This window comes from Nyctibius grandis, chromosome 6 (assembly GCF_013368605.1).
Source record: "Nyctibius grandis isolate bNycGra1 chromosome 6, bNycGra1.pri, whole genome shotgun sequence".
Classification (NCBI taxonomy): Eukaryota; Metazoa; Chordata; class Aves; order Nyctibiiformes; family Nyctibiidae; genus Nyctibius; species Nyctibius grandis.
In genome coordinates this window covers 68,378,008-68,404,614 of record NC_090663.1, presented here as the reverse complement: position 1 = coordinate 68,404,614, position 26,607 = coordinate 68,378,008, and the positions used below count along the sequence as shown (strand labels likewise).

The 26,607-nt window shown below is 39.1% G+C and overlaps 1 protein-coding gene across 1 annotated transcript in view; it reads right to left on the bottom strand.

Moving 5' to 3' along the window:
- The window catches only part of PTPN13 (protein tyrosine phosphatase non-receptor type 13), a 127,459-nt gene that overhangs the window by 33,100 nt on the left and 67,752 nt on the right, over nt 1-26,607 (bottom strand). The window contains exons 9-19 of the mRNA XM_068403265.1: nt 19,492-19,587; nt 17,519-17,618; nt 10,882-11,101; nt 9,334-9,408; nt 9,059-9,233; nt 7,865-8,021; nt 7,572-7,710; nt 7,014-7,166; nt 5,482-5,664; nt 4,128-4,290; nt 58-481 (exon numbers count right to left, since the gene is read on the bottom strand). Coding sequence (XP_068259366.1) covers nt 58-481; nt 4,128-4,290; nt 5,482-5,664; nt 7,014-7,166; nt 7,572-7,710; nt 7,865-8,021; nt 9,059-9,233; nt 9,334-9,408; nt 10,882-11,101; nt 17,519-17,618; nt 19,492-19,587 — 1,885 coding nt within the window. The remainder of the gene's footprint in view (nt 1-57; nt 482-4,127; nt 4,291-5,481; nt 5,665-7,013; nt 7,167-7,571; nt 7,711-7,864; nt 8,022-9,058; nt 9,234-9,333; nt 9,409-10,881; nt 11,102-17,518; nt 17,619-19,491; nt 19,588-26,607) is intronic.

Here is a 26,607-nt window from a genome sequence, read left to right as displayed (position 1 = left end):
CAAAATGTACATTGACTGTACACAAAGATATTGCAGGGCGGTCAGAGAGACTCTTACTTGCTCAGTTTTAATGCTCCTGCTGCTGATCCAGTATCAAATTTTGGCATTTGCTGAAAGACTCTTCCCATTATGTCTTCTGTTTTTTGGGGGGAAGAGTCCAAAGCAGTAATAATATTTTTCCTTGCGGGGTAAGCCGAGATGTGGCTCTGAGTCAGATCATGAAATGACTTGCTCATAACCCTGGGTCTTTCCTCCCATGGAGTCTTCTCATTTCTGTCCTTTGAAGAGCCAGGAAGCGGCTGGAAGAGGGAGAGCTCAGAGCAGGACAGCCTCTTCAGAATCTCTGCTTGAACAGACAGAGGTCGAACGGCAAGTCGGTTCAAAGTGCTGCTGGCCAGGCTACCAGTACTGATTGCTCGTCCCATGTTGAAACCTTTGACAGAGTCCGTGTGAAGGTTTAGGCTCCTAAACGAAGCCCTTTCTGTGGATTTGTTTTTTTTTAAAAAACAAAAAACAAGCAAATTTAAGTTATACAGCAGAGCTAGTGTGACCTCCTTGTGTAAAGCATGCATTTTAAACAATCTGCTCACACAAAGCATATTTTCTCTAGATGCTCAGAAGTATGTACCATCGTCAGGTATATATACACAACCACCATGTAGTTTGTTCAGGAAGCAACATTTGGAGTTCATGACATTACACTAACTTGACCATCTACTACAGTGAAGTCCAAAAACATCGAATAGCAGAATATTTATACCCTAATGAAGACTCATATTCCCTGTTAAACTGTTGTGCCTTATATACAGGCACATCATCTCTTTCTGCAAAGCAAATAATATCCTCAAGCCAAGTGACCCGGAAGACTATACTTCCTTTAAACATGCTCATGCAAGTCTTTTTCAGAATTTGAACAAATAGGACCCCCCTACCTCTATACTAACTTCCATTTATCCATTGCTTAGTTTTCTTTGCATGAGTCCCTGACACACCTACAGTACAGCTGCAAAGTTGTGGGGACTTGGCAGCATCTCTACCTGGTTAAAGAGCACCAGTTCACTCAAGGTGCATTTGGAGACTTCCCCTGCCAGAAACATCCTGTTTTAGTGCAGAACAGAAAGTGTTGACTGGGGTTTGCCAGACTTTTTGACTCATGAACTAGGATTCCCTTAAGCAGCAGAGAGAAACAGGTTTTGGGTTGTAATTAAATTACTGTCAGCTGAGTCGTGGGAACTGTCTGGGTGGACGTTCTTAGCTGAAAGCAAATGAAAGATAATACAACTTAGCCTAACCTCCTCTTAATTCAGAGCAAAGCTGAGCAGGGCTCATTTCTATTAGCCTAACTGCCTCCTAAGGCTAGCAGTTAAGTTCCTGTGGCTTGGCTCTTGCACAGAAACTTGATAAGCTGTGGCAACATGTTTGCTGGTTAGAACCTCTAAAGAAAATCAGGCCATCTGAACCCTTCATAAACTTCACTGATGTCTTGGAGTCAGTTCATAGGGAAGTCTGAGGAAAAGCAATTCTCAACTGCGTATATATTTCTGATTTAGGGTTAACTGATGTTTTTTTTTAAACTCTACACAGCTAGGAAATGAGCTGCTTTAGGAAGCTGCACTGTAACTGAAAAGGAAAATTCTGCTTTTTGGTACACATCATCCATTAGGCTTTACTAAATGCTGAAGCATTCACCATTAAAGACTGAACTTGGCAAATGCAACCTCAGCACTGCCATTCCAAAAGACGTTCCTTCCTCCAATACTTGGGGCAGGAACTAACTGCAGCAGTAACTCATGCTTTCTCTGTAACAAGCATACAGATTGAGGACACTAGTTGTGGACGGTATTTTTTTGTCCTTTTTAAAGGTGAATTAGTATACAACTAACACTTCCCTCCCCACACCAAATATTTCCTCTAGCCATAGCCACCAGACAGACTAGATGAGTGATACAACAGAATGGCTTTGCTCAATCAGACCAGAGATCCACAAATCTCCATTTCCTGACTCTGAAAGAAGCTACCAATGACACTTGCTCTTGTTGTGTTCCCACCCCGGGGAAGAGTACCTTAATAATTCTAAGATCTCTTTTCTTCACGTCATACTTACCCTCTGCAAACACCTACCAGGATTTCCATATGGATTTCAGATGAAGACTTTCACATCATTATCTATATAGACATTAGGCCTTTCACACCTTCTGCCAACCCCTTAATTGAAAATTCTCACGTGCTCAAAACTCATCCTTTGTAAGGCTGACGTAACCCTCACTTCATCTTTGTGGTTTTCTATATGACCTTTCAGGAATCCAAACATCCATCTTAAAACTCAGTGTTTGGTTCTGTTCACTGCATGGCCTCAGAAGTCGTGCAAAAAAGAAACCATCATTCCTTCTGTTATAGCTTATCTCCTTTCTTACGTACCATAAAATTGCTAGTATTTTTTTTAAACTTTGTGTCTCATCTCATTCTATTCATGCAGAATGTTATTCAAGAGGCATTAGCCTTTTATTTTTCAAGTCTAATTCTTTCCATTAGATTTACATGTGTTAAAATGGTTTCTCCCAGGTCACTGAAGACATTGTGCAACAAGTGAAAAACATGTCATGGTACATCACAGGGGCCACAAAGTGCTCCCCTCATGCCTCCATCCTGTTATTACATTCCATGAAAATTTGTTCACTGTCAATATGCGTGCCAGGCCTTCTCCCTTGTCTCAAAATATTTTCTCCATTCACTGGCTGAAATCAAGGTGAGTCTTGCAAGACACTGTAATACTGTATTTCTAAAGTAGCTTCCAAAGCATATTAATCTTCTGAAGTCTGCTACTCCACCCCACAAACACTGCGTTACAGGCACATGCTTGTGTTCACTTTTTGTTTAAATGGTTTTTACTTTTAATAACCAAGTGTGATGGAATTACCCATAATACTGATTTATTTGCTTCTGATTATGAATGATTGATGAAATTTGAGACCTCTGAATTCCAAGTGATCTGCACTGCGCAGAAGCAAACTATTATTTTTCAGACTCCCAAAGCAAAACACATACTACATCTGTACGAGCAACCAAGTTTGCCTAGCCAAGAAAGCCTTTCATGTACTGCTTTTCTTTGCAATTCAGGATAAGCAAGCGCTAAGTTAGAGAATGGTACAAAGGCTTTAAGTCACTTGGTCCCAGTTCTTTGCACTAAGTTGGCTGAGCCCAACAGAACAGAAAAAAGGCTGCAAACTTGCCACGTGCCTTTCCCTACCCCCCACCTTTTTTTTTTTTTTTTTTTTAGATGGAGATCACAACCTCCACAGCAATGGGGTCAAACTCCATCCCAGCTATGATGGTGGAAGTCTGGATTAACAGCAATTGGAATGCAGACAGATAAAAACAGGGAACAAAGAAAGAATGAGCAGGCAGACTGACCAAAACAGCACTTCCAGGCTGTGCTGAAGGCCAGCCAGCCAAGTGAGCTCTGCTCCAAATAGTGAAGAAATTAGTACAGAGGGTTTTTTCAATGACTGCATTCTTGAATTAATATTTTCTATCTAAAAAGAACATCTTTACATTTTCTATTATACACACAAATTAGATGGAAATTCTGAAGAAAACTGGCTAGCATCACTGTTGCTCCTTACTAGGTCCACCAAACACTCAGTGGAATAAAGACAGCTACACCCACAGCTTACAGATGCAGCATCATGAAAGGCTCCCTATTGTATTTGCCCTCACATGATCACACAACTTAATCTGTAATTCCACATTATCAAACCAATTCATTTCACATTAAGCAAAAGGTAAAAATCCTATTATTGAAATATCTTCAAGTTCTTTCTGAAAAAAGCCAGAAGCCATCAATCAAATGGGAAAGTACTATTAGTGACCTATTTTTGATTCCTTTTATTTTAGAGAAGCTGCTGTGTGCCAGCTCTGTGTGATCTTCCAACTCTCTTTTTTTTTCCCCTTTAAAAAAACCTAAACAAACTTAGCCAGTAGATTCTCTTTATAGTATACACCCTCCAAATGTAGAGCTACACATATGTAGCACTCAGCAGAATTACTGAAGCTCAGGTTCAGTTTTTCTCCTTACAAAAATACACACAGATTGCTATTAAAAACCAACACAGCATCACACTCCTCACCAATGTCCTGAGTGTCTTGGTTGCTCTGCCTGGTTCTCATCTGCAGTTGGAACTTATGCTGCGAAGAGCAGAGATGCAAAAGGTACTGGCAAGTCTTACTATTGTCAGTCTGAAATGCGTGCTTGATACCATCTGACGTGTTCTGCAAAGTTATTTTCTTCTTCTACACAATGGAGAAAGAAAAAAGTTGAACACAATGATTTCTTTTAGCTTACAATGAATTTTGTATTTGCTTGTGCACAGTTACAGCATTCAAACTTTCTTGAAGCAAAATGCACTGATAGGAAAGATTTCTGTTAAAATAGGAGTTGAAAGTAATTTGAGATTCACCAAGTAGCACTTTAAAGTTACTTCTGGGCTAGCTGAGACAGTACTTTATTATTATTTAATAATAATAATTTATCAGCATGTTAGTGCTGACTAATGACAACCAGTACTACTGCATTTTGCAGGATGGGTTTTCAAAAGCCTTTGAAGAAGTCACAAGGGGTGCTGCCACTCAAGAGAAAAAGAACTAGATGCCCATCTAATTATGAAATCTATCAGTTAATGTTCCAGGTCTTAAATTCATCTTTTCAGTAATTTACCAATTCTAGTTAAAATCGTATCACAGATGAAACAGGCTGCAGCTTTTCAATAAGGTATGAGACAAAGTTAGAAGTAATGTTTTCAATACTTGTATAAAGGTAAGCACTTGAAGCTCAACACCTCATTAAAAACTGACACATGACCTCCAGATTATGATGTACCCACTAAAGCTGGCTGGTACTGTCCAGAGCAAGCGTCAGCCCCTGTCATCCATCATAGCAATTTAACTACTCTTGGAAATACAACAACTGAAAAGCAACATAGGTGCATCTCCTAGTTACAGTGAGTACTGGCATTTGCCAGTACCCAGTCCTCTAATGCAGGATTCTCACTCTGGTGTTCCTTCACTACCCATGTCAGCAGCATGAGCAGATTGCCCAGAAATGCAGTAACTGGGCAGAGCTTCTCCCCATGCTAAGAGTGGTCCTTGATCTGTCTTTGTTATAGCTCTTTCCTTAGAAGGCAGGGAACCCACATGTCACATCAATACAGCTTTGCCAAAACACAGGTGCTAAACTCTCTTCTGAGGCTGGAACCTCAGCAGCATAGAATGCAAGCTAATAAAAAAAAAAAACAAACAAAACAACTTTAAAACATAAAAAGTCCTATTTCAATTCCCTAATACAACACAGCTCAGCCACACAAAATGTAGTCAGATTACACTGTAAAGCAGAAGCTTATTTTGCAAAAATAACACAGAAAACTATTATCTGGAGATACAAATATAGACGTGTACACACAGATAGAGGAAAAGAGACTGACTTACACTAAAGGAAATTTTCTTTGTCTCTCTCCATGGGAAGCGTAGTACAGGTGTGCGGGCACCATTGTGAACTTCAAAAATAACAACTCCTTTGGAGCACACTCCCAGAAGGATACCTGTTTGGGATCTCTTCTCAGGCAACACGTGGTGAAGATGAACCCCATATTCTGTGAGCCTCTGGCACAACTGTACGGATCAATGCAATGAAACTTCAAAGAATATGAAGTTAAGTCTATTACAAGTTTTTTATACCTCTATATAAATATTTTAATATATGCATATATATATATGGATCTTAGAAAAAATATTCCTCTCTGCCTGGTGATTCCACTTACACAGTCTACAGACGTTACACAACAGAGACACATTAGCTGCTCTAGAGGGTTGTAAGTCTTGGTAGTATCTCTTGATCTGCAAAACACTACAGCAAATGAACCTAGCATTTATTAAAATCAAACAATGAAAGCATGAATCAGGAACACCTGTGAGTAAACCAAACTTGCACAAACCAATTATTGGCGACAAACTGTAACTAGCCAGATCCACTTGTTATTGACACATTTCTCAAACACACAATTAGATTAACACTGCAATTCTGTGATCGCATTAAGGCATCATAACTGCCAGAAGATGCAGCTTCACTCACTTTGCACTCCCAGTCATTCATTCCTGCTGCCTCTTTAGTACTGGCATAAGGGATTGATGTAATGAATCAAACGAGGGAATCTAATTGCTCTCCACCCCCAGTCAGACTAGGTTTAGCTAGGTTCAAGTCCTCTACTCTTGTTCTCTGGGGTTAAGTTAAAAGAACATTTCTACCAAACGAGCAACAGCCTTAGAAGGAGCAAAGTCAGCCGAGTGCCATCACCCTCTCAGAGAGACTGTGGAATTACAATGTGACTGCGGAATTACGTTGCAAGGGTTATCTGGTGTCTCAGCAAACCGTCACCCACTGAACTCGTTTGCAGCCATTGTACCAAGGCAGGACCTGATGATCATCTCATGAGCAAAACCCGTAATTACATTTCTTAATGGGTCCTTTTAGAATAATTCCAATATATCTGTGATTATAGTTTCCCTGTCATGTTACATAGTAACTCCGCAAGGAAGTCTGCTTGGTAATGCTTCTGGCTTGCTTCATACCAAGCACCATAAACAGTATTAACTGAAATAAAACTTTTCAGAATTTAAATATTTTTTTCTCAACAGAAAGAACAAAGGACACAGGGAATGCAGGGTGTGCTGTCTCGTAATCACAGCTTTCTTTAGAGTACACACAAGGATGAATAGTTTGAGCTAAAGCAGGAAGACTACTAATTGGGAAAAAAAGTGAAAGGACTTCCTTCCCATCTATTAAGATTTCTTTTCACTTGTAATGATGTGTCTTTTGAGAAGATCTTTTCAGCTTTGTCCCTTTCAGAGTTATTCAGAACCTGAGCTGTTTTCCTGTGCTCTTCCTTGAAGTCCACGCACCCATATTCCCACACGGAATTTCTTAAGTCACAGATTAAGGAAGCAAACTGCTGCCCACTTACCTTCAAAAATTCTAATTCTGTCTCTTTCTCAGATGCACCCACATAAGTGCTATGCAATTTTGGCAGCTCTTCCTTGATGTAGGACAGATCTAGTTTCTCCATCACTCTAGCTGGGACATAGTGTTCTAGTCTGAAATATGACATGCCATGCACCTACAACACAAAACATTTTTGTGATGGCATCTCCATATACTACTCTATGAGCATGAATGAAGACATAAACATTCATTTTACAGAGAATCGTACATTACAACTGAGCAAGGGGAGGGATTCAGAGTCTCAGCTCTGATCCAGAGCTTAATTTCACATATGTTTTTTTCCTGTTCAAGCCTGACTCTACTTCCACTGAAGAGAGAGGGTTCAACACCCAGATCTTGAACTAGATTCTGCAACAGCCCTGTGTTAGATTAAAAGACAACTTGCCCACAGCAAGAATTGTCAACAGCATTATCAGCTGAGCTTCCAGTCCAGGGCAGAGCTGTGAAGCATATGTGGCAGCTCACTTCTTTAATTAAGCAGCAAGAACACAGCTTCTCAAAGGTGAAATTGATGGTGTACCTCTGCCTGGTAATCTCCGTACTCAGCTTGGAGAGCTAGGGATGCTAATAATAAGGCTGTCTCATCATCACAGTGCATCCTGTCTTCCAGGATGTCCTTCCGCAACTGTAGATAATACTGGTGACAGGTCAGCGTATGCCTAGAACAGGAAAACAAAACACAAACCACAAAAAAAACCCATGCCATCTTTGGTATTCTTCCTGTTATAGCAAATTTCCAGTATTTGATCAATATCCAATTTCTGTCCATAAATTTAGGGCTTAAGGGGTTAAAAAAAATTTTCATACACTCACTGTATAAGACTGACATCATCCACAAAAAACTTTATGCGAAAAAACAGAGTGAAGTTGACACCAAGGGACTTGTTCTTTTTCTTCGGTTCTTCTTTCCATCCTTCTGGAGCTACTTTACTTAGCTTTATGTCAGGATCAACGAAGAAAAATTCATTGTCTGCCATGAATGTTAAAGGGAAGCACATGGGCAACAACATTAAAACCAAATATTTTCTCCAGCTGGAAGATCAAGACCAGATTTACAAATCTGAAATTTAGTTTTGAACAGTAAGGTTTTCTGTTGACTAACAATGGCTTATAGGCACAATAGCTATTAAAGGGAACACTGAATAAGGGCAGAAGAAACAATTTTATAGTTATCCCAAAGACACCAGTGGAAAAAAAAAAAAAAGAAAAAAGTTACTTTCCATCATAGCTACAAAATAGGAGCTAGGGTTTCTTTAAAATTTCAGATTTCTTATCCCATAGGAAATCCAAAATCTGTCATTCCTTCCCTCTCTTACTACTTCTGTCCCATTTACATTTCTGCAAAATGTTTTCAAGGCTTTCTAAATTGCCAAGAGCACGGGGAGCCTGCCATGGATAGAGTAAGCTCTTGGGCTGCTAAGGGCTTCTATCTCATGCCAATATTCTGAGTGCTACAGTTCTGCAACAGTCTCTCAGATATGCCAACAGGAAACTTGGGTCTGAACATGCTCTGTCACAACGACCTTCTCCCCAGTGGCAGGGGGGGGAAAGTCCAACCTCTGGTCTGTTCTAATAGCAAAAATTTAACAGCTCAGGTGCAAATTCTTTTTTCTTAGGGCAACTCCCTCTATACAAGGTGCCCTCCTATACATCCCAATGGGCCTGCCTCCACAAGAGGCTGCAACATTGCTAGGGTGTATTAACAGAAGTCAAACCGCTTTCATGTCCTCTGAGAGGTACTAGTCAAAGTGAAGGCAACAAACAGTAGGGAAGAAAACTCAGCAACTGAAGGGAAAACACTGCCCAAGATGAGGTGTCATTACTCAGGCAAACATAGAATTTTATGGTGCATTCATTGAGGAATGTATTTTGCCTCAATACAAGAGAACATAACTCCAAATAAATGCTTTGTAGATGCCAGGCAATCTCTGCTTATCTTTTCTCAACACCATGTAGCTAACTCTTCTTATTCTGTACCTGTCAACTACATCAAATCATTAATCTTACCTCTTAAAGTAGCCAATCCAAACAAGTGATGCTCCACCAAGCCAATATGGGCAACAACCATATCAAAGACATCTTTACATATTGTTTTGGTATCACAGGTCAGCTCCAGCTTCTGCCCACTTAGAAGCATCACATTTACTTTTCGTCTCGTATCATCATTCTTCCCTTTCTTAGTCTGCATTTTGTGAAATAAAATATCCCAACATTCACACCTGTGCATTTGTTGGTTTAACATACTTCCCCCACCACTGATTGCTGAATAGCCCCTTTCTTACCAAGATAGACTTTGGTAGGTCCAGGGAGATGAATGGCTCAATTGTCATTTTCACAAACTCAGGGCCAAAGAAATTCTGCAAATCACAAGAGTATGAATTAACACCACGTTGCTGGAACAACAGACTGAGGCACAGTTAATTCCTGCCCTGCAAACGTCAAAGAGGAACCAAAGGCCAAAACTAGAAAATTGTACTGAATTCCTCCCATAAGCTGGGAAGTCTAAAGAACCAGATTTTGCCAGCATGCATGTCAGATACCACTGGCAAGCTGCAGCGTGGGTGACATTATTACTCTGCATATTTTCCTTCCTTTGCTGGGCAAAAAGCTAACACTGTAGTATTATTTGTCTTCCTTTAAAATACAGGGTGTGGGTTGCATATTGGGACCATCTTGGCTTATCTCAGTAAGCAACTGCCTGACATTACTAAGGTTTTCTTCATTGGTGGCAATTCCACCTTGACAAATCTCTGTCTGTGACACATAAGTCTGATCTCCTGAAGACTGAAATTTTTCAGCCTAATTCTATCTGCTGGGTTAAAGTAGAGATCCTGGCCAATTTCTCTCTGCCTGTAGACAAATAAATGTTTTACTACTTCACCTTGAAAATTATAGGAGGTTACCTGTCCAAATTGTTAAAGAAACTCCTCTGCACAATACCCACTTCAATACCACATTAAAAAAGTAGCCCAAGATTCACCTGTTGAAGGAAAACCTTCATTGGCTACTGCCTACTACCTACTGTGTACTACACGTAAAACATCTGCATGTAAACCTCTTAAGGGCCAGGGGAGAACCAACCTGGTTAGTTAAAGCCTAAATGAACTAATTGGTCAGAGTGCTATGGACTGGAGACAGATAAAGGAACTATTACCCGGGATTAGGACAGCAAGTTCACCTGAGTCTTGTTTCAAGTCTTCCCATCCCTAAAATAATAATAATAAATAAACCCAATTCACTGAAAGCAGCAGCAGAGGGCATCAAGCCATCATCTCTTCTAAATATCAGTCACTCTATTTACCTATACCTCTGTCTCCCTTTTCCTCTGTAATCTTATATTTCATCCACATACCAAGACAGCTGGGAAAGGAAAGGGGAGTTTGCACAGTGATTCAGGGTGAACCCAAGGGCCAAATGAATCCTCTCTGCCTCTCCCTTCCCAACTTATTCATTTAATAACCTTTGATGCTGGTGGGACACATCCACATTCCACTAAGAGAAATAAATGCAAATCGAAGTGGTTGAAAACACCACAGAATACAGGAGAAAACTACACCATACCTTTGTTAGGACGCTATATTGTTTAATCGATGCAATCTTTATAGTCAAGGCTTGCTGTCTCTTTTAGCATCTCTTGATACTGCTTTAGGCTACGTAGCAACTAATGCCACAAAACCTCAGAAGTTTATGTTGTGAGAGTAGGTCTTTCCTATCAGGGCAACACCAAACACCTAGTATTTAATCTGTTGATGACTTTATTACAGGGCCCAGTTTAATGATCCCACATATTAAGAGTTTCCGTCAAGACACTGCTGAGATCAGGGCATTACCCTCAGTTTTCTTTGTGTCATGGCTGTTTCCAGGGCTATTTCTCTCAGGGGATCTCTGGTGATGTCAAGCATTGAGGACCTAATTGCATCTCCTGGGTAGAGGTTAGGTCGGGATTGCCTGAGAGCCATTCTAGCTTGCAGTTGCATCATTTCTTCTTCCTGACGCTTTAGCATCACTTCTTGACTTAGTAGATTGCCTTCAAACGGTGCTTCATGTTGCCTACGATATAGTCAGAGGGGATGGAAGACATTAGTAGGTATGCCTAAGACATCCTGCTGCTTTAAGCGCTTACTTAAGTGGAAACCCAGAACACAAAAACTAGTTATCAAATACTACATTAAACACAACATTCATTCAGCAGCCAGGAGGTTAGCACTCTACAGCAATCCACCAATACAGAAAATGAGCAACCATGCCAAGTTTCTGCAGCTGTCTGCCATTTATTCATATGAAAATAAAAGCTCAGCTGCAGTCTAAAAAATACTTGACACTACAAACCCAGTGAATCAGTACAAAACCCCTGAACCACAGGGGGAAGAAAAATGTTAATGCTTTGAAAATATTTTAATTTCTCTGTTCAAGCAGGGACTGTGAAAAAGCCATGCTCGAAAACATGTCGTTAAAGAAAAAATAAAATAATAGTGTACTTTATATAAGTAAATATTGCTCCAATCACTTTCTCTGTAGCAATTCTTTACAAAGTCTTTGCACAGCACTGTTATTTATTCCCTGATTTTTTCTGAGTAGTATAGCTTGAAATATTTACATAAATATTTTATATGTATCAATGTCCTATATACTAAATTATTCTAAATTTCATACTGTAATGTTTTCATCATCTTATTTTGCTGAAAAAAAAAAACCTTTTTCTTTTAAATTCCTAAGAATGGCTTGGTTGATACACAGCCACAACAAAAAATAAATTAGAGTCTAAATTAACAATACAAAGGAAAAAAAGGGAAAAACAAACAAGAAACCCAATCAGTATTTCTGAAAAAACACATCAACTTATCCTCCAGTTCTTTTCTTAGCAGATATGGATGCCAAATGTCCTACTCATTTTATTCTCTGTAGAAGGAAAGAAATCCATGTTCCACTTTGGGTGAACAAAAGCCATTTTTTATTTAATAATCAGAAGGCTAGGAAATGCAAAGAAAGGAGAACTCCAAGAAAAATAAAACCAACTTCCGCTCCCCTCCCTCTGTCCCATGCTTACAGAAAAACACCTTTAAACCCCCAAAATGAAATACAAACCAATCAAGGCTTCTTTAGAAATCCTAAACCAAGAAAAAACAATGTTCTCCCTCTTTTTAAACACAAATGGACAGGGGAAGCTAACAAGACTTTCATCCATCAGAAAACACTTAGCAATTCTAAGCTAAGTGTTAGTTTAGATAGTATGCTAGAGTAATGAAAAACATCAAAGAGCAAAGAGTGTGTTTTGAAACCTGCATATCATTGCACTGAAGTTTAGGAGTACAGATAAAAGTCGAGTAAGTCCTGCACTGACACACAGCCCTTTGTAGCAAAAGGTAATCTACAGACTTTAAAGACATTAAATTTATATACCTATTTTTTAAAAGAACCTAGAGATATGTTTGGTGAATGACAAATCAGTTAATAAACTAAGAGAAAATGCACCTGTCCAGACAGTACAGTTGTCTATGCTAATTGGTGGACACGATTTTTTTTTCATCTTTTTACAGCAAATTTTCTAATGAATGCCAATAGTGTGAACAGTGCACCACATTCTCTTAATTTCTTTAATACTACAGTTTCATTGGCTAGCATACAACATCAGCATTAAAATAAGAAGAGTTAGGTTATCATGAGAGTCCAAACAATAAAATGCCACCAAGGCACCACAAACTGAGCAAAATAATGTTGAAGCTCCTCAAATGGCATTTCAGGGAAGATATAGAGTAGTTACAGAAAAATGTATAATGTAAGCCCATTATCCTTTCCATTGTGCAGGGATTTCATAGCATTGTTTCCCTTCTTCCTCCTCTGTTCCTTTCGGTAACAGACTTAATACTGTGCAGCTAAAAGGACAAAGTAATGAGAAAAGGCCTCAGATCTGCAAAGACTTGTGCACATGCTTAGCTTTTCACCAAAAGGAAGCTTATTAAGATCAACATATGTGGGAATATTCACAATGAACTAAGTTAAATACACCCACAAGCGCCCTTCAGAACAAGGTCTAAGGATGGGCTCTGAAATAAAAGAAACACAAAAATTTTCTGAACATAAATATTTATGAATTATCAAAGATGATATGAAAAAGATAGACATGTTGCAACTGGCTGTATCTGAAAACACTTGCTAATGTGAAAACCCCTACTGCAGAAAAAAAAATTTGCGTTTGTAACAACATAGCAATAGAAGCAATCATAAGTTTGTGTAAAGTATCATTATGCTGGTTTATCATCTTTGTTGACATATATTAATTTCTCTGAAAATTGGAGTGGGTGTGGGGTGTCCAGGGAGGAAGCTCAAAAACCTAATGGTTTAAAAATTCCCCTAACTTAGTATATAAGCACTACCACCAACCAGAAATCAGTATGCTTCAGCATCCTGTATAAGTAAAACTAACTCTGGCTTGGTCAGACTGTCAATTTTCTATGGAGGGTATCAGCACAATTCACTCTTTAGGTTCCAAGACAAGGAACACATCTCTCGTTCTACAGAAGAGGAGATACTGTTGACGGACACAGGTAGAGCTCTTCCGTGAAGTCTGGAATATGCAAGTATTATTACTCCCCCCCAAAAAAAAATCCAAATTACATTCCTAACAGATAACATCATAAATGTGTATTTCCTACGGCACTTCATCAGACAAGTACTTGGCTACTACTCTGTATTTTCATCAGTCTGACTGCAAACCAGAATCTCACAGTTACTTATTAACCTGAAGACGGTAGGTGAGCAGTCACCTGGAAGGCTGACTCCTAAAAAAGAGGGAAGCAAATTAACTCCTCACCTAGTGTACTTACCAAGAAGTTAGCAGGTATCGGATCAGAGAAGGAAGTTGGAAGAAAGGAAGCAGGTAGGCATTCTGTAATGATTAGTGCAGTGGAAAGGTCAGGAATACACTGAGAAAGATGGATGCCTTTTGGTAAAGTAGGAAGGATATGGAAATGAAATCTAGTGGAAGGAAAAGGCAACAGAAGGAAGAGACCTGTGTCAGCTGCTGCTCCTAGAGAGAAAAAGGAAGAAATAGTAAAGGAAGAAAAAAAAGGGGGGGAACAAAAATAAGGAATACAAGAAGCAAAGAGGAAATACCGACACCAGTATCCATTGCCATGAGGAAAGCATTCCAAGAAGTTTAAAGGATAACAACAGTCCCAGACCACAAGAAGGGTTTGAATGTACTCTGAGTGTACTACTGAAAAATCTATGGCTTCTACTAGTTTAAGAGCAGGCCAGACCACCCAAACAGCACAAGTTGCACTGGCTGATAACTCTGAACAGCTTCACTGTTTTTTTTTTTAATATTGGCGGCAGACTCCCTCAAATCCAAATCCCCCTATTTGTTTAAAACTCAGTTTTACAAGGATAATTCCGTGGATAATTAAGCAGACTGCCTCTAAGGATATGCCACAGGAGCAGTAAATTTAATATGTATTGAAGTACAGATGGTATCTCTGAACACAGAGAAAAACACTGAAACAAGCTCCTAAGTGCAGATGGAATTACAGTAATGGATTAAGCCGCATATACTTCCCCAAACCCTGAAATCAAACGACCAGGCAAAAAATGTAAACTCTGAGCATCTGCTCCTTGGAACTACTTGTTATTACTTTGAGAGCTCACGTTTTTGAAGTTACAGAAGCCATGCTCTTCTGCAACACGGGACATTTTAAAGCAGCAACATGCAACTTTCTGGATAAAAATACTAAGTTACTTTCTTAGAAATTTCCCTGCTTAATTAGCTACCATGTTTGATGGCATTCCTTTTGACACTTGCTAGCACTGGAAAGGTTTAACAGCTGTTGGAGAAAGACAGAGACAGACAGAGCAGGTGCACTGTTTTCTGTTCAGCTCACATAATTAACAGAGATATTATCTAAGCATTATTTTAGGATCAAATTCTGCTCGTGGCTGCTTTCCTCTTTCTCAATAGGTCTACAAAAAAAAGCTAGTAAAACTAGCTTTCGGGAGTTAAGCCTCAATTTTTCCATTTTGGATATACTTACTAGTCCGGCACTTAGATTTAAAAAAAAGCTTTTTCACCTTATGAAAATGTGGGAACAATTAAGAAAATCAGTAAAGACTATCTGTGGTACCCTACCATGGCATTTTTGTGCAAGAGCAGAGTGGTATCTTTTAGCAAAGGCACAGAGAGGAGGCCAAGCAGAAACAGGAGATTAAAAAAAATACTAAGCCTTGAAGTAAGACTGTATAGCTACATACATGTAAAATTCATTCCATTGCTAAGCACAACAGGTAAGTCTATGCTGCACTTGCAAAACAGTAATTTCCTTCTAGATTTCACACATATACAAATGGAGTCCATTAAAGGTATCAGTCTTAACAGAGCAATATAAAGTAAAATAATGTAAAAAGAACCATGGGAAAGTATGTACTGTTTTACTACAGCATTTTCACTTGCATAATAAGCCTGATTCATTTACAACAATGTGACTCATTTACATACCACATACTACTTTCCGTTTCTGAAATATTTTGTAAATGGAAACAAAAGTTCTCTATCAGCATCCGCAAATTACTGCTGTTTTATTTTGAAGCATAGCTATAGTGTTGAATCGGCCACTTTCCTTGGTTCAAGTCAAAGAAGAGTGAAGGCTGACTTAGCAGCATTCATCAAAAGAAAAAAAACAATGGTAAATAAGTTAAGAAAGCTATATAGTCATTCTGTACACACAGCAGTTAATATTGTCTACTTTGCCATTTTAGCGTGGTGCTAAGACAGCATAAACTGCAAAGCAGAAATTTAGAGCTCTTTAATGGGGTTACATGGAACACAAACCTGTAACCTGAGTCCTTGAAAATTTGCCCTAAGAGCTCACATACTAGCCAAAATCCTCTTGTGTCAAGACAGGCTGGATTTCTAAGACTGCTTGGACACATACACTAAGACTGCAGTTTAAAACATACACTGTCACATGAATAGATACCGTATTCCTGCCAACAAAGCAGTGTTGACCCAGGTAGCAATGCCTAAATACTCCTCCTCTGCAAGAAATGCCAATATATAAATACCTAAACTCACTTTGAATTTTTCAGGAAAGGTGCAAGTAGTAAGAAGACCAATGCAGCTGCTCAGCAGATCACCGAAAGCTGTAAGATTTCCAAGTAACTGTTCTCTTGTTCATCTGCCCTCAGATACAGCTCACCTGAGACCCTGCCTTACTCAGATCCATTTAAGGCACACAATATAGTGCAAGAAGCAGATTTTAATTTATTTTCATCTCCATGTTCAAAGCATGGCTCTAAGCCCTACTCAATGCACATCACCCTATATGTTAAATGAACACTGAGGACACATTTGACAGCCTTGCCACATCACCTGAAACGGTTCCAATCTTCAGACACTTCTAAGTTTCTTTAATAGGACAGAGCAGGATTCCCATCCAACTTATGCCAAAAACATATAAATATCCTAAAATATTGAGCACCGCAGCAACCTTTCTCCTGATCTACAAAGCAAAAAGCTGCTGAGAGAAGGCTTTGTCGTTGTAATGTGGTGAGGGAAGAGGGAGAAAACGTGTCCTCCCCCCCCTCCTTACTACAAAAATTATTTGAATCATTTTGAAAAAATATGCCAAGGTGATTCAGTGTCTGGCAGACACTGTAAGAAGAAAATTTTCCATCCAAAAAGTCAATGACATTAAAAATTCTCAAACATTTAGAATGGAACCACTCTCAAAACCAAATAGGTATGGCAAGATACGCTTCTGCTGTACAAAGATGCTGTATTAAGGTGATGTACAAAGCAGAACCTACTTTTTAAAGCAATATTGATGAACACCAGTTCAAAAAATAAAACCCAAACAGATGTAATATTCATGTACACAGCACAGCAAAACGAATTTCAAAAAGCATAAATTGTTACTGATTTGGCCTGCCTAATCAGTGCTGAGGTATTAAAAAAAATTTAATTAAAATACAGTAACATAAACTAAGGGTTTGCCAAAACAACCAACTAAATGTATGGCTTTTGGCTTATTTCAAAGAAATAAGCATGCTATCATTTCCTTATTAAATGAAAAAAATGCAAATTAATCAGTATTAATATCAATACTTTCCAAAACTTTATTTTAGTAAAGTATAATCAAAATAAAAATTATTAAATATTTCCAAGCAGAACATAGCCCCTGACCTTCTGACAGATATAGCAACTTGACAGAGTACAACCCAGTTTCCACTAAATATGGGAACTAAATTTGGACTCCTAACTGGTATACTTACCTCTACACCACAGTGCATCATCACGGGACTTCTACTTCAGACTGCAATATGTCATTCTGAAACGCTAATTTCTTTAAGTACAACATGCCATTTTTTAACCTTAAACAGAAGCTGGAATGGGAGTGAAAAATTTTCTTGCAGATTTAGAACCCTTTATTTGATAAAGAAAAGCACTCCAAGACATATTGTTTTCACAGGGTTTACCTTGCCCTTTGAGAATTAGCTTGACTTGATGTGGAGATATCATCAGAGCCTGGCAAAGCACCACTGGCATCATCTCTCTTGAAACCTTCATTTCTTCTCACTAGCAAACCAAAAGACAAATTAATACCTGACTGGGCAACAAAGCACAGAGTAACCTGTCTAAAAATCAAGGACTTATCAGTCATATGAGATCACTTAGAAGGAATCAGATTCATGTGTTCTGCACAATGGCATTACGGTATTAGACAAACTAGCATTATGAACTTGATTTCAGTTTTCAAAGTGATCTTACAGTTTCCCCCAAAGATAGCTGCACTACACGAGTCCTTTGAAGAAGAATACTAAGGAAGGCCTAAAACAAACCACAATTAAAAAAAACCTCACACACAATTGCATAGACACCTTTCCAAGGTGACACATTTCTTTGTCAACCATGAGTTGAGATACATATATTGCAGACATCATACAAAACCACTCCAGAACAGAAATAGAGCAGCTACATAAAGTAATTATGCATCCCGTTCACAAGATGGAAGTTAAAGAACCAGTATATTTATTGCTGAGCTTCTGCGTTTAATTTTTGTCCATGGAATCTGACAACTCCTTATAATTTATGAAAAAAAAATTTCTTTTGGCAATATAGTAACTTGCTATTCTCTTTGTAATAGTTATCTCCTTTGCTGGTATGTTTTCCTGTAGCGCACCTAAGATGCTACACTTAAAGCTTGATTTTGCAAACTACTTCACTTTCATCTCTTACTGTATCCTGAGTAAACAGAGCTAGCAGGAGAGCTATTGCAGAACACATTACAGCCACGTTGATTTAGAAATAGTTCTTTTTGACGGTCATTTCACTGAGTCCAGTAATACTACTACTAGTAGCCAGAAAGCAGCTCTCTCTTGCCTGTACAAACTTAGGAGTTGTTGACTTTGGACTGGAACACATAAACAGCCTGTTCCAAATGGCAAGAAAATGAAGGGAAATGCATTACAGGAGCCTTGCTACTTGTTACTGCTCCTTAGGCTTCTGGCTCAGTAAGTAAGAGGATAGACAAAGACAAGGAAGGTTGAGAGAGCAGGGAGTACAGGCAGGCTGGGTTGGAATTCTGTGCATACCGAATACAAGCAGTGCAGCTATACCCTAGCTTCTTAACTATTTCTTTCTTTCTGCATTTTCATCAAATGGTTTGTCTCCATCACTTATAACAATTCTGCAAAGCTAATTGTTTTGTCAACTGTGCTCTCCTCTTGGCTTCTTTTTACCTTTCTAGCACTTCTTTCAAAAAATGCTCCAAGCATTTCCTTCCATGCTGTGCTTCCACTGTGTAAAGACGACCCTTCCTGCCACATATCAGCAAACAACCCTTCCTACCACCTCCTGCTTTTCCAAGCCATTGATTTCATAAAACTTAAATTTATCATACAAACAGCCTGTACTATGTACTACTTTTGCATTACACTGAAATCCTTGGCCTATAAATTATCAACCATTTAACCCTCACAATAAAACCCACTGATATAAAAAGAATTAAACCACGTATGTCCCATATAAAGCTTTTGCAATTTACTGCTATTGTACACTAATAACAACTCAATCATTTTTGTGCCTCTGAAGACAGCATGTTATTTAAAACAAGCACTCCTGTAAAAAGTTAACCATTTCTAGCTTTTCCTACCAAGTTCCCTTCCAGAGTGCTAAATGTCAAACTCATTTCTGAACAGACTGCCAATTATGCTGAACTGTACACAATGTTGTAACTACATGAGATCACCTTACAACTTTATATCAGTGGTAATTATAAGCATCCTACTAAAGGTTTAACTTCATAGTTTTGGGGTTTATTTTTCATCTTGAACCTTTTTCTTTTGTTTTTTTGTTGGGGTTTTTTTGTTTTTTTGTTTTGGTTTTTTTTGGGGTGTTTTTTTTTTTGTGTTTTTTTTTTTTTTTTTTTTTTTCCAAACACAGGTCTTACCTTGCCTGAAATCTGGTTCCGAAGAAATAACAGATGGACTTTCACTCGAAGTACTATAAACGTCGCTGTGGTAAGATTTGTACCTTCTCAAAGGCTCTGAAAGTTTAAATCAGGGTATCAGAACAGTAAGAAAGCAACAGTTCTAATGCAAAAAATCAAACACAAATTAATGTTTGAAATTTTTTGAAATCTATTCAAAACGTTTTTAACTGCCCATCTGTGGCTATGGAGTCTGAAAGCAAACACTCAGTGGATGCTGTGCAGTCCCATTCTGGCCCTGCAGCTTGAGGGTTCTGTGTATGCCTGGCCTCTGTTGGCTATCCTAACAGAGCCACCTCCTCTGAACTTCTATCTCATTATCACTTCCAAGTTAAAACTAATATTTAAAAAAACTACAAAACCCAGGACAAAACCCAATCCCTCCTGCAAACAAAACTGATGAAAACACGCAGTGCACATCTTGCGTGTAGAGAGTAACCACTAGGACTCAGCCCCTGGCTTCTTCATGATGAAAAAGGAAAAATGTCCACAGAGACAAAGCAGGAACTGGAAAATTATAATTCATTCAGTTCATCTTTGACATCCACAAAATATGATTAACAATCAATTAATAAACCCCTATAGGATATTTAATTAACCAGAACAGCTAAATGCATGTGATGAGAAATCAAAACAGCAGTCTCAGTTCCCACTCTCAGTGGATCCTTTAAATAACATACTGAAGCAAAGGACTCCACAGAAGGGGTATGAACTTGGCTTCTGCAACAATCTCCCAAAACATTCCTATGCACCAGCTAACGAACAACCACACAGTGTGTGTAAAAGCAGAAAACAAAACAAAAAAGTCCCCACATTTTGGGATCACCACTGCTTTACTGCCTAAGTGAAAGATAACTTCGGGTGTCTTTATTTGCAGAAAGCTGTCTCTGATCAAACTACAGTTAATGTTTTTGAAAACAAAAGTGATGATACAGAGAAAACACATGTACCCGCTGTGAGGACAAGTGCAAAACACTACAGCAAGGAATATAAAATGTAAGAATACAAAATGGGGAATACATGAGCAGATGAGTCTGGATGCTGCAAAAAGGAAGTCGGAGATTCCAACTTGCCACAACCAGAAAACAAAATGCCTGGTGAAAAATCCTGTGAGAACAATAAACGTGCCACATAACCTATATTAGGTCAGCGGACAAGTTAGACTGCAGTCAACAGCACTACCCATTCAGACTTTCTACAGAAGCAGGGAAAACTCCAAATAGGAAAAAGGCATGAAAAGATATAAAATAATGCAGTAGACTAGTTTATGTTTATTTTGGAGTAAGTTTCCAAGACCTTCCTGCCTAAAAGCCAGCATTTCCCCTATTCCTACCAGCTCACTTGGGTTGTGCAGTCCCCCACTGTCCCGCCAAATACAAGATTCAACAAAACTGGGAAAAGTAAGCAAAATTGCCAAAAACCCCATGAAACTAACTGCTCCTGCCAGCCCATCCCAGTTGCAGTTTAGCAGCATAAAACCCAATTAATCCTAAGGACGTTTCACATTACTCTCAGAAATGAGCAATACTGCTTGCACATTTGCAAAGCAACCTACAGCAAGATGAAGAGAATTCACTGGGGGTGTCAGAGGGTGGGGTTGCTTCAGCCTTTCACAATGGCTACTTTCAGCGTTCTGGATTTTACAAAGAAATCTACTGCCAATCTAGCAATTACTTGCCTAACAAGGGAAATAAAAACCAAATTCAGTGGGTAGCTTTTGGAAATATATTTTTAAAATGCTCCCAGCATTTTAAATGAGGCATCAATCCAAACATCATTGTGGAGCTACAGTACAGAAACATTTAACTGAAAACAGATCTCTTCTTTCCCAGTAGTTTTATTCGTTTTAGGTTTTTCAAGTCTGCTAAACTGACTTTGAAGCAAGAGGACGGAAAGGGAACAATAAAATACAACATGAGGTTTTAAACAGATTTATTTTTTTCCACCTAGTCAGCAGCCTGGGCTTCCTGAATCGCACACAAATTGTGGCTCCATCCTGGTTCTTCGAGACGTGAAATTTTGCAAAAATAAATATAAAGTGGTACAACAGAAATATGCAGTTAAAACATGAAACAAGTGTTTGTATGTGGTGGCATGACATCTGACTCTGCAGGGTATTTGACTTCTCTTGACTCATCCTGTTAGCAGGAGTTGGTGCCCTGCTGTAGGCCACGGGGTAAGTTCGTGAGCCAAGAAACATAAGGCAAGATTCCCAATCACTGCTTATCTCACTGTTTTCACAGACCTTCACATTAGGCCCAGTGAGGTTAAAACCTATTCTCCCAGCATTCACAAGTAGAGACAGAGATGGGACCACCCTCCTTTCTTGTCACATCTTTCTGCCTAAGCAAGACCATACAACTTATCCCACTAACACAAGCAAAGGCATTTTTCTAATCTTTTGGAGGCATTTTACAACCTTTCCACATGAGGCTGCATCAACCACTATCAGCCTGTTCCGCCTAAGGACAAAAGTTTAAAGGTAATTAAGAAGCTACAGCCTGAAATTTGGAGTAAATCCTCTAGATTTTAATTTGCTTTGCTCAGTTCAGGGAAAATATATATACAGACGTGGAACTGTTTGCTGCTGGGGCATTTTCTCTTTGGCAACCACCTTCCAGCTCTCTGCTGGTATATACACCCCTTACACATGCCCCCAACACCACACCTCCTCTTAACCAAACTTAACCTTTTTCAGGGTATGGACAGGATAAGCACTGCAGACCTGCAAACATTCAATTAAATTGTATATATTGAGACTACTGTATCTATAATGCTTACAAAATTACCCAAATAATTTATGCTGTCTCTTCTCCTCCAGCAAATTCTCTTCAATTCTAACATATCATATTAGCATTTAGCTTCAGAGAAGGCACTTGGATCATGTCCAAGCCAAACTTCTAATTAAGAACTGGCTTCCAAAGGCCACAGAGTCCCAATTCTGGGATCAAGTGAAAGTTAAGCTTTTCATACAATAGTTTCAAAAATGAGGACAAACTTCTAGCCTGTCTGGCTGGGAAGGAACTGAAAGACGGCATCAATAAAAGCTAAAGACCGCAACAAAACAACTTACCTCTCATATTTACAATTTTCCCCAAGATTTTTGAATGGCCTTGTTTGTTGGTTTCTTTTGGTTTTGGTGGTTTTTGTTTGTTTGTTTGTTTGGTGTTTTGTTTTGTTTTCTTAATTTTTGTTGACTGAAGAAAGACTTCAGAATTGATTTAACTTCTAGAAACATCAAGCACATTGTAGCAAAAATTATTCTACCAGTTACCCTTCTTAACATTTCAGTGTTTAGATTAGAGTCTCTTACCAGAACACTTCAAGTAATTTCATACCTTAGTAGAAAAACAAACCTGAGTTTAAGAATGTTTTAAGAGTCCATAGCTAAAATGAATAAATAAAAAGTGTATTAACACGCGGTAGCACCACAATGCAGAGATGAATGAAGCATTACAAGTTGAAGAATGTATGTTCGTGCTCCTCAATGCTGCAGTGGTGCTTTTTCAAACTCCCTATCAAAGCCAGCAGAGCACAACCTTACAGGCACCTAACCCAGCATAAAATAACAAAACACGCTATTTACGCAATGCAAGACATGCAAGCCCAGACAAGTCATTTACAGAAAGCCTCATCTCTGCCAACTTCAACAGAAATCAGAGAACCACATTTAGCTTGGAATTTCATTATCCTGAACACATGACTCACATTAGATACACAGGTTTTCAAATACAATTACAGAATTATTACTGGCTGTATAGAGAAGGAAAAGGACAGAGAAGATGGCAGAGTTAAACAGGCAGTTTCATGACATGGAGGGAGCTCGTTTGGTCTTTGAGGTTTATTGGTGGGTGCCTCTATTATGTAGGAGTGTTACTATACCATTTAAAACCAAGAGGTTAGAGTCATATTTACTCTTCCTGTTCCTATTTTCATTTAAGAAAATCTGCATTATCTTATGAGAGGTAGCATAGGTTTAACAGAAAGAACAGAGATCCAGAATAAATCATAGAATCACAGAATCATTTTGGTAGGAAAAGACCTCGAAGATCATCAAGTCCAACTGTTAACCCAGCACTGCCAAGTCCACTACTAAACCATGCCCCTAAGCACCACATCTAGACATCTTTTAAATACCTCCAGGGATGGTAATTCAAAACACTTCCCTGGGCAGCCTGTTCCAATGTTTGATAACCCTTTCAGTGAAGAAATTTTTCCTGATACCCAATCTAAACCTCCCCTGCCACAACTTGAGGCCATTTCCTCTTGTCCTATCATTTGTTCCTTGAGAGAAGAGACCAACATCCACTCACTACAACCTCCTTTCAGGTAATTGTAGAGAGTGATAAGGTCTCACCTCAGCCTCCTTTTCTCCAGACTAAACAAACCCAGTTCCCTCAGCTGCTCTTCGTAAGACTTGTCCTCTAGACCCTTCACCAGCTTCCTTGCCCTTCTTTGGACTCACTCCAGTACCTCAATGTCTTTCTTGTAGTGAGGGGCCTGAAACTGAACACAGTATTTAAGGTGCAGCCTCACCAGTGCCGAGTACAGGGGGACGATCACTTCCCTGGTCCTGCTGGCCACACTATTTCTGATACAAGCCAGGATGCTGTTGGTCGCCTTCACCTCCTGGGCATACTGTTGGCTCATATTCAGCCGGCTATTGATCAGCACCCCCAGGTCCTTTCCCACCAGGCAGCTTTCCACCCACTCTTCCCCAAGCTTGTAGCGTTGCATGGGGTTGTTGTGCCCCAAGTGCAGGACCTGACACTTAGCCTTGTAATATCTCATAAGGATTCATATCCAACAAGTGGACAAGGGAAACAAATCCATTCAGCCTTCCAGGGGAGCAGGCTCATTTTAACCTGCAAGATTTCCACCACTCATTCTAAATGAAGAAGTTGTATTGTGCATGCAGCCCAAGTCACCAGCCATCCAGGTGACTCCCTAGAGAGCCTAATGGACGTGTGATGCATAAAGTCTGGTAGGATCTGAGTACCAGGAAGAAACAGAGCCTTGCAAAACTACAGAAAACACACATCTCTAGGGCTAGGCTGGAAAGGAAAACAGCAAGATAAAATAACAACTCCAGGGTCTGGTAAGAACTCAGCGTCTTGTACTTAGAAAGATAGCCTTCTTTTCTGGGTCTGGATCATGTCATGTATGATAAGGTATGTAAATGGACACAGACACAGACTGAAAGTGTAGCCAATAAAGTTGTTTTAATTTAAATGTTTTATCCAACTGAGAATGTCATGTATTGACTAAAACTTGATAATCCCCGACTGTGTGAGCTGCTGAAAGCTCAATAAAGCAGATAAAGCAGATGACACTTTGCTGCACAATTACGGAATTGTAAGAGCTGTTTTACTACCTTACGTTAAACTACACAATTCAGAACAAAATAATAGTGGCTGATGCCAAAGTACTTGTTCTTTACAGAAATCCCACAAACATTTCTTCCTCTTTCCTTGAAAAGCCAACTTCTGTAGTCTTAGTGAAATTAACAACTGGAAGTTTTCTATCTAAAATAGTATCAGTCTATTATCCTACCTTCAGCTTCATTTACACGATTTCTGAGCATTGTTCTAACTGAACCTCATCCCTACCGGACATACCAACCACATGAGAACCCATTTCGCCACCACTGAATTTAAATCATACTGCAGCATGATGATCGTAAGACGTGTGTAAACTGAGCCTTAATTTGCTTTCACATGCAAACAAATACACCACTGTGGATGACTGCATTTCCTCTGCTTAGCCTACACATGAACTGAGCACACAGAATTCAAGAAAAAAAAAAAAAAAAAAGGTATGCACACTTCATTGAATTTACAGAGGTAAGTTTGTAAAGCAGCTAGTCTGCTTTTGCCCTAAATCCAATTTCCCATTTAACCCACCTCTACAGAAGCTCCCAAATTCAAATCTCTGGGGCCTCATTTGCTGGGATAAATTTACTACCAACAGCTGCCTGATTACCTGCAGAAATTTTCCCTTACTCAAAAACGCAGCTTCAAATTAAGAGAGCTTTTAAAATCTGGACATTTAGAGTATCCCTAGCCGTAACTCTCCACCCTAAACTCATGCAGTCATAATATGGAAGTTTTATAAATGGGGTCCAGAGGAGTCTTTAGGGTAGCTAATGAAAACATTGTTTTTGAGATGAAGACACAGAAGACTTAGGAGTCAGAGACCCATCTCTAGAAACATAGAATATTACTGCCTCTTCTTGCTGACTGTACGAAGCAGAGAGCAGTAAGTGGGGGGAAAAAAAAAAAAAAGAGGACTTAATGTTATCTGGGTTTTCAGTTGGAAAAATCAAAGGTAAAAAGAGAGAGGGATAAACACAACCTGAGGGTCTGTAATTCACATGGTTCCCAACTGTAAAAACATTTAACAAAGGCTTGAAAATATTCCCAAACCACTCCCATTCTCCCGCCCCTGGATTCAGCATTCCAAAGCTTCAGCAGGATCAGCTTTTTTGGTAGCCTCCCTTCTTTTTCCTCCCTGTCTGCTATTTAACCCACAGTCAGATAACATTACTACTCTCCTAACTGGTTTTGTGCTCCTGTATTCCACTAGGACATAGGCAATCTTTATGCTTTACTCCCTCGTGCCTCTCATTTACAACATCCTCATAAGCAAAACTGCATATAAAAAAAGAAGGATGCAGGTTCACCCAAGTAACACATAAACCAATTAACTTTGAATTATGCATACACTCAAAACAAGGTGGGGGAAGCTGCCTAAGCAAATAGAAGGGAGAGATTCATACAAGGCTACCGTCTCACAGCCTTGTGCCTTACTATTGTGCCATTTGAAGGTAGGCCTGATATACAAAAACTGAAGTGTGTTTGCACTTCATAACTCTCAGAAGATACAATCAGTTTTGCGGGCAAGAAGGCAAAGAAAGCTGGGAGCAAGGGAGAATAGATGATGCTTTCACGCTCTTGAGTGGCAATGAAGGCTTGCAAAATGTAAAAGAGAATATTATTTTCTCTCTGAAATGGGACACTATCAGTTGGTGCCAAGCAACAATTTCCAAGTTTCAACAGAACAACAAAACCCAAATCT